Genomic DNA, 8,776 nt, shown 5'->3' with positions numbered 1-8,776 from the left:
CGGTTCAATCCCCAGCACCACATGCCAGCCAGCCCCGCCCCCTGGTGTGCTGAGCTGGCCACACACACACACACACACACACACACACTAAATAAATAAATATTAAAAAAATGAAGCACAAAATATGTAGACATTCTTTGCATGATTTCTGTAAACTATTTTGTAAAACAATTTGATTAAGAGAAAGTGTCCTACCATATTTTGATTTTTTTCTTGTTGCTGCATAAAAGAATGTCTTAATTTCATGATAACATATTAAGTGAAATTTAGAATGCAGTGTTTAATGAAATGTATAATATTATATTAGGAACCAGTTATGTCTTATATTAATTACCTTGAAGTATTTAATATATCTAATCCTCAGTTTCTTTTGCTGAATATTGGTATATGTATTGAGTTGTAGAAAATTTAAGATAACTCTTTCAAAAAACAGATTAACAGTAAATGTTCAATAAATAGTACTTCATATTAAAGTGATACTAGTGAAATGATATATTCAAATCAAGTTGCATTGCCCTTTAATCCCTATAAATATCTTGAGCATACCTATCCTATAGTTGTTTTTTGCTTTTTTTTTTTTTTTGGTGGTACCGGGGATTGAACTGAAGACTGTGCTTGCCAGGCAAGCCCTTATTCTACTGAGCTATCTCGCCGGCCCCCTATCCTATTGTTCTTGCCACCTTCTGAAGCTGTCTCTAAGTTCTCTTCCCTGGGTGTCTTTGGTTGCACTGTTGTGGCTGCTTCAGGGTCCTGAATTGATTGAACACACTTACCTTTCATGGTCATTCTGACTTCGTGGGAGAGTCAGAAGTCATATGGTGAATAAGAGCTAGTGAATGAGGTGGATGAGGACAAACCATAATGTTTTTTACAAGCCTCTGTGCTGGATGGTACCCAGCACCACAAGCTTTTTTTAAAGATACAAAAGAGGACTCCAAGAACTCCTTGAGGAAGTACAGTAACCATATGGTAAGTGTTCAGAACAAGAGAGAATGTCTTTAAAGGAGACTGATGTAGTAATTTTATTGTGGTAACTTAAAAAGGAATTAAACGTTCATTGTATATTTTGTTCACCGTATATGTGTATTGAAATGACATTCCAGAAGAAGAAGTAGTGTGCTTATTTTAAACATAGAAATGGCAGTTTTGTTCATAGTCAGTATATTCAAGTAATATAGTTTCCTTTTCTGAAACAGATTGCCTTTTAATATGCTGTACTATCATGGAGGCCAGAAATCTTGTTTGGAACAACAATGTTTATAAAGGTGTTGAATTGATACTTTCTTTTTTAAAAATTATTTTTAATTTTTCTTTATTTATTCAACAAAGGGTCTCACTACGTAGTTCATACTCGTAGTGATTCTCCTGTCTCAGCTTCCCCAGGGCTGGGATTACAGGTGTGCCTCACCATGCCCAGTTTTGGGCCCAGCATGGTGTACCCGGAGTTCTGGGGCCAATACAGCATGTGGTACTGGGGATTAAACTCGGGTCCTTGTGATTGCCAACCAGGCACTTGGACCACCAAGCTATCTCCCCAGCCCCTGAATTGATATTTTTTGATGTTCTGTGGTTTAAGAAAGTAGATTTGCAGCTTGGAGCTTGGATGTACTTCAAAAGAGAAGTCTAATTTTCCCATTGGCCTACAAATAGGAAAATCAACCTTTAAAAGGTTCTTAAGAATAAATCTACTGTGTCTTTTTGTTTGCTTCTTTGCCAGGAAAAGGAACCTCTCCGTGTAATACCACTTAAAGAGGTTCATAAAGTCCAAGAATGTAAGCAAAGGTAAGGAACTTGCTGGCGTGATATTAGCACCACTTAAGTCATACAGAGCAGTACCTTAGTTTCATTATGCTTACAGATTATATTTTTCTAAATTAATTCTAAAGTGATGTTTAAGGGCCAGCCAAATAGCTCAGTGGATTAAAGCGCCTGCTTAGGCAGATGGAGGGGCTGGAAGTTCAATCCCCAGGCCCCGGTCGAGACTGCGGTTGAGGCTGGGTGTGGTGGTGCATGCCTGTAATCTCAGCACTTGGGAGACTGTAAACAGGAGGGTCACAAGTCTGATCTACACAGGAGACCCTGTACAACCCTGTACACCGTGTCCTAAAGACCAAACAAAACAAAAACAAAACAAAAGTAATGTTTAACTCATTAGAGTTAGACCATACTAGAGTTTTTTAAATCCTGAACTTAACCATGTAAAATAATGTATTTGCAAAGTAAAAATTCATAAAGACTTTATTAATGGAAAGAGAAATTTAATATGAGCAGCTTGTGCCATCAGATTTGATAAGTTATTTTATGGTTAAGTTTAACATTTTAAAGACAACAGAATGAGACCTTACCAAAAATCTAATTAATTGTACTTTCATCCTTAAGCAAACTGGCAAAGTTAGAAACTTTGAATTTTAAAGTTGCCTGTGAACTTTTTCTAAAAATAACTACGTAAAATTTATAGAACTTAATGCAGAAAACAGAATGTGAAAATAATAGGTTTTATTAAATTTGTTTAGTGTTCTACCTCTAATATTTAATTATTGATACATACTTAATACTGAATAAGTAAGTACAATCAAAACTGTCAAACTATGCTATTTAAGTATAATTGGATGATTATTTTTTTCATAACAGTGACATAATGATGAGGGATAATCTGTTTGAAATTGTAACAACATCTCGAACTTTCTATGTGCAGGTAAGATGTCGAGATTATAGAGCCTCTCAAATCATTAATTGTAGTGGTGAATAAAGTGTTAATTGCTTTTGACATTAAAATATGACAAATTCATTAGTTTAGTAAAAAGATGTATAAAAGTTTACTGGTAGGTATTTAGGAATGGGAATATCTTTGTTATGAATTAGTTTAAATACAAGTATTTGGAGGAAGGGAAATGCTATTTTGAGGGTTGGTGATTGAGACAGGTCTCCCTATGTACTTCAGACTGACTTTAAATTTACTAGTTAGCCTGACTAGCCTCAAATGTGCAGGGATCCTGCTGCTTCAGCTTCTCAAATACTGGGATTATAGGCATGTACCACCCCACCCAACCTGGGACATGCTCTTCTAACTTAGGTGTTACATGTATACCTTCAAATTGTATTACTGTCCACTTATTTTGGAATTGTAATTACAGTTTTTTGTCATCTTATAAAAAGGAGAGCTCAAACATTTCTAATACAAGTAACACAGATCTTACAGTTTTACTAATAGGAGGCACCCTATATTTAAGTTTAAAATATACTTTTTATTTTTCATATTAGATTATTTCATTTGAAAGTTTTTTCAAAAGAAAATTTGTTTTGTAGACATTATATATGTTCACTGAAGAAAAATTTGAAAATAAAAATTAAAAAGGTACAGAAAAACATAATCCACTTTCAAGCAACCATTCTTAATTTTTTGAGTTGCTTTTCTCATAGCGAGTGGGGTTATACTTAAATATAGGGTTAAATCGTATTCGTTTCATATATTATAGTCATCTTCCCCCATGTCATTAAACATTTTCTGAATTTTGACAGTTTCACCATACCCTCTTGTATGGTTGTTCCACACATAAACTGCTTATGTTTATTTTGTTACTAAACATTTATTTACATAGTTTTGTGTACTTAGTATGATAAATAATGTGATGAACATCATTATGCATAAATTTGCCTGAATTTCTGATTTCTGTAGAATAAGTTCTAGATTAACCATCACAGCATGAATCTCTTCTTTGTTGTGAAATTTGTTTCTGGAATTCCGTTCCTATTTTCTTTAAAGTTTTTGAACTTTTAGATTTTAGTTTTAGATCTATTTCTAGATGGAGATAAGAGATCACAGAATTCTTAAATCTAGAAGAAATAGTATCTCTACACCTTTTTAGGACCCTTTTTTTTTTAGGACACTGTTTAATAGGACCAATTTTATAGTAAGGTTTTAAAGTCATAGTGGAAGCCAGTCCCTGTCAAGGAATAAGATACTTTGGGATATGATTTTCAAAATTCCTTTTAGAATTCAGGATATGAGTGAAAGTTATTTCTAGTAAAATAATGTCAATATTTTTAAATGACAGGTATATATTATTGTAGCATATTCAGGTAATGTAGCAGTTGCTAAAAGGAAATAAAAGCTTTGTGTTCTTAATTTGTTTCTAGAGATATACATTATTGACGTTTTTGACGTGTCTGATCTTAAAACATTAAGTGCCCAGTTTATATCTCTGTATAGTAACCCAACAAAACCTGGTTTTAAAAAGTGCTTCTAAAATTGAGGGAGGGGGTATTATTTTAGAATGATTTTCTATATTCAAAATAGTTAAGATAGATATACAGCTACTTTCTCTTAATTCACTGAGAAGAAAGATTTGTACTAACAGTGTTTAGACAGGGTATCATGTGTGCATCTTGTACTATGAATAACTACTACGAAGACAACAATATGCACTGTATTAGTTATTGAAACTGTCCTACTAATCGGTTTTGAAACTGTCTCATTGCTATTTGTTTCTCAATAAAATTAATAAAATAAAAAATAAAAAGAAAAATCATTTGGTGACGGTGTAAATTGCTGAATAAGTGCATTGAATTTATAGAAGTAAAAGGTAATTTAGAAGAAAATTGAATGCGTCCTTTCTCTCCTTTAGGCTGATAGCCCAGAAGAAATGCATAGTTGGATCAAAGCGGTCTCCGGCGCCATTGTGGCACAGCGGGGGCCTGGGAGATCAGCCTCTTCTGTAGGTTCCCCCTTCTCTGGGGTAATACTCCTATAGGGAACTCACCTTTTGTTTTACTTCCTGTCCCCCTAATCTTTCTTGTTTCTTTCTTTATTGAAATTTATTTGCATGTTGACTTTCATACCAATTGGACTTTCAAAAAATAATCCGTTTCTAATTTAATGCTTCCTTGTAGTGTTATGTATACATAACTTTCTGTGCATTGTATTGTGTTAAATGCACAAGCAATATCACTAAAGAATAAACATTTCCTTGCTTTGTTTAGCAGTTGTTACTTGTCAGTAGGTCTCAATTTGGCCTGATCACTTAAGGTACATTTAGTTCTTTTGTTACAGTTTTGTGATATCTCAATTTTTTCCCTTGCTTCCCCATTTCAGTTAGTTTTATTTGTTTATTGGCTACTAACATAATACCACCAAACAAGCTAGAGCCTTAAATACCTTGTTAGTGGTCCCATTCAGGATTTTCCATTTCTTTTTTTTAAATTCTTATTTTCTAGCAGATTAATATAAAAGCTTGCTTCTGAAAACTACCATAATTATCTTTCTGGTACTGTGATAATGAAAGTGAAATAACTAAAAACATTCTACTCAAAAATAGGAAGAAAATATTTCTCATGTTCAAATACATCATTAAGAAGTAAATAGTGCTGTGGGATATTTTGACCACTTATCCCTGAGCTGACAGTGCAAATCCCAGTGAAAAATGAAAAATTATAGCAGTGTCATCAGCAAAAAAAATTCTAATGTGCATTATAGTCTTTACTTTCTAGATTTTTTAAATATATGCTAGGTATTCTGTACTCTTAAAATTTTTTCTGATAGTACTATTATTACCTTTTAACAGTTGCCTAATAGTGATAACTATAGATCAGTAAATAGAAATTCACTTTTCATTTCTTTTTTTATCATTCTGCTTACATCCTTTTTGGAACATCTGCAGGCTGTCACTTTCATAGATATTAATTTTGTGATTGCCTGCATTTCTGTGACTTTTTCAGCAGTCAAGTATGAGATTCTCTGTAAAAACAGTGTGTTGGGAAGAGGAAAATTGGAGAAGGGTGTTTGTGTTTTGTGCTTTGTGGTGGGGCAAATTGGACTATCTAGCTATGACTGTCAGCAGAACTTTCTCTTTTGCTCCCTCTCTCAAGTATAGGTTAACTCTAATCTTTGCACTGTGTTCCAGATGTGGCAGGCCAGAAGGCTGTCGAACCCTTGTATACAGAGGTATACATCAAGAACTGGTGAATGCGGCACGTATGTGGGCTCTCACGCAAACGTGCCTTCTTAGTAGAGGGCCTGGACTTACTCACTACTTACAACTGATCATAGAAAGTTGAGTTAACCAAACTGCCCTTTGCAGTTGTCATAACTGATTTTGTCAACACTAACGCAAACTTATTTCACCATAGTTATCAGGCTGAATATGGGTATTAAAAAAAAAAGAAATAAAACCTTATTAATGGAGAGAGACATTAAGCTAGCTTCTGAAAATTTGCTGAGTTGCTGCAAGTTTTAATTTCATACAACATTTGAAATGTGCCTTTAATAAAATATGCAATTATATTACTATAATTTTGCAGGGCATTTTATTTTATGTATTTAGAACAGGGTCTCACTATGTAGCTTATACTCATAGTGATCCTCCTGTTTTCACCCTCCCCAGTGCTGATATTATTGGAATGTGCCACCATGCTAGGTCTTGGTGGCCAGCTCTGCACTCCTGGGGGCAGGGCCAGCGTGGCATGTGATGCCAGGTATGAGCTCTGGCAAGCACAGGCAGGTGCTTAGTCTGCTTAGCTATTTTGCTGGCCCAGGGCATTTTAATTATGTGGTGAACTTTAGCCATGTAGTAGGATTTAGTAGTGTCTTAGTGATTTTTTAGCACTTTTTTCCCCAAAGCCACTAATACCATAAATAGTGTATTTACGAATCTCATTGTGCAGTATATTTAAAATGGTCATACTTAGAGACATCTTCAAATTTGATCTAGTTAAAATCATATTAAAATCAATACAACTGCTGTTTGTTCATTAAATCTTTAGGAGTTATTAAATAGGTATCCTTTTAAAATCTTAAGCCGTATGAATGTGTGACATATTCAAAATTAAATTAAGTAAAAAGACTTTGCTGTCATGGGTTTGTAATAAAATTTAAGGGAGCAAAGACTCAGTTTTATCAGAATGCAAGACAAATAATGTTAGAAAAAAATCTTGATTCCTGCTTATTAAGTAAATTTATGGCCTGATTTCACTTTAACATTCTGCATCTTTTATCTTTCTGAAATATATGGCATAAATCCCATTGTCAGTTGAGAGTAGATGCAAAATGGTAAATCTGATAATGTTACTTTTAAACACAGTTTAGTTGCAGTTGGAACACTATTCTACTTTAGGCTGGCTACATCTTCAAAGTGTTATAAGCTGCCAAACTCAGCTTTGGTGAAAGAACTTTGGTTTCTTAATGAAAATGGGTGTTGGCTGTCACTGCTTTTAACTCACCCCTAAAAATGCATTGCTTTGGGAAAGAACTTGCACCTTGATGCTGCATGGCTCGTGCTTCTGCTTTATGTGTGCGTGCGTGCGTGCGTGTATGTTGTTTTTCAGAGAATCAGGTCTCACACGAAGTTACTAACCTTGTGGTTAATGATTGTGTCTGACCACTACTCCTTTTTCCAGGAGCGTCCCACCTGCCCTTCAGAATCCAAACACACTGTCCGCTCTGCCAGCACAGCAGCAGCCACCGCACATTCCACAGCCTCTCGGAGCAACTCTCTGGTCTCAAGCCTTACCATGGAGAAGCGAGGATTTTATGAATCTCTTGCCAAGGTCAAGCCAGGGAACTTCAAGGTCCAGACTGTCTCTCCAAGAGAACCAGCTTCCAAAGTGACTGAACAAGCTATGCTAAAACCTCAAAATGGCCCTCAGGAAAAAGATAATGACCCAGTGGACTTGGATGATGCAAGCCTTCCAGTTAGTGATGTGTAAGCTGGAAGCATGGGGTCCTGAATCCCCTTCTACCCTTCAGTGTCCTTTCATGAGGCCTCTAGCCAAAGATGATAAAGATTGAAATGTGTTTAATATAATATATTTCACTGTCTCTTAGATACACTCTTAAACAAACTGGTAAACCAATATTCTAGGGAGCAGCCAAATTAAATGTAATTCCTTTACGAGACAAAAATTTGTCTCAGTATCAGCTGTCCAAAGCTTTGTGTATTCTCATTGGAGTGGTAAACGTGTGTGTGATACTTTTTTCTCCTAGTGACTTTGACAGTTTAAATATTTAACAACTAAAAACATTAAAAATGCTTATTTTGATCCTTTAAAAAATGCTATGACTTCCTATTAAATGTTCAATATTTACACATTCTTATTCATCAATATTACCACATCAAATATGGCTGGACTATGGGGTGTCTGTGGTGCTGCAGAATTTTTACTGCAATATGGACTGTTTTGAAATTTAACTTTCTTATGCCCTGGATCTTGAGGTGAGTGGTAAATTTTGCATGAGGATGATGGGTTGTCCTGGGTGATAAAAAGAGGAAATGAGAATTCAAACAAGTATATCTGAGATGGTTGAAAAGGCCTAGGACTTGCAGTGGTCAGTGTGTTATTCAGTGAAAATTACAAAGTTGGAAATTTGGGGCAGATCTGATTTTATCAAATTTTTGTGAATCTTATTTCTATATTTAGATCAGTGAAAGACCTCAAGTTTATATGTAAAGACATAACTGCCCTTAGTCATAAAATTGTTGTGACCTGTACTTTTTGTCATCTATTTTCAAGTGCCTGTGTTTTTTCATCTTGTTTAAGAATGCTTTGAGGTTAATGTACTCAAAAATCCTATTTGATTGGCTTTAAATATTGGAATAAAATTAATTTTCAGTAGCATAGTTTAATGTGTTAAAAATCCTTTTATGTTAGGATCAGAATTCTGGTATTTTTCTACATGTGCAATATATATGTTTAAAAAAATTTAAGTATACATTTAATCATGGGGATATCATGAATAAAAGCACCTCCCTAAAGAACCCTTAGTTTCAGCAGTTCAATCCTT

The 8,776-nt window shown here is 34.7% G+C and overlaps 1 protein-coding gene across 5 annotated transcripts in view; it reads left to right on the top strand.

Annotated features, from left to right (window-relative positions):
• Plekha1 (pleckstrin homology domain containing A1) overlaps positions 1–8,252 on the top strand; it is a 111,458-nt gene extending 103,206 nt beyond the window's left edge. Inside the window, exons 9-13 of one of the 5 annotated variants that reach the window (XM_023708935.1) lie at positions 1,718–1,782; positions 2,632–2,695; positions 4,626–4,715; positions 5,901–5,941; positions 7,393–7,690. In XM_023708935.1, coding sequence (XP_023564703.1) covers positions 1,718–1,782; positions 2,632–2,695; positions 4,626–4,715; positions 5,901–5,941; positions 7,393–7,603 — 471 coding nt within the window. In that variant the 3' untranslated portion in view covers positions 7,604–7,690. Of the gene's footprint in view, positions 1–1,717; positions 1,783–2,631; positions 2,696–4,625; positions 4,737–5,900; positions 5,972–7,392 lie in introns of all 5 variants that reach the window. The other 4 variants (XM_023708933.1, XM_023708934.1, XM_023708932.1 and 1 more) reach the window with 4 other exon arrangements.
• Positions 8,253–8,776: the final 524 nt, after the last annotated feature.

The sequence above is a fragment of the Octodon degus genome, unplaced genomic scaffold, assembly GCF_000260255.1.
Source record: "Octodon degus isolate 3935 unplaced genomic scaffold, OctDeg1.0 scaffold00010, whole genome shotgun sequence".
Taxonomy (NCBI): Eukaryota; Metazoa; Chordata; class Mammalia; order Rodentia; family Octodontidae; genus Octodon; species Octodon degus.
This window is presented reverse-complemented; position numbering and strand designations above follow the sequence as displayed.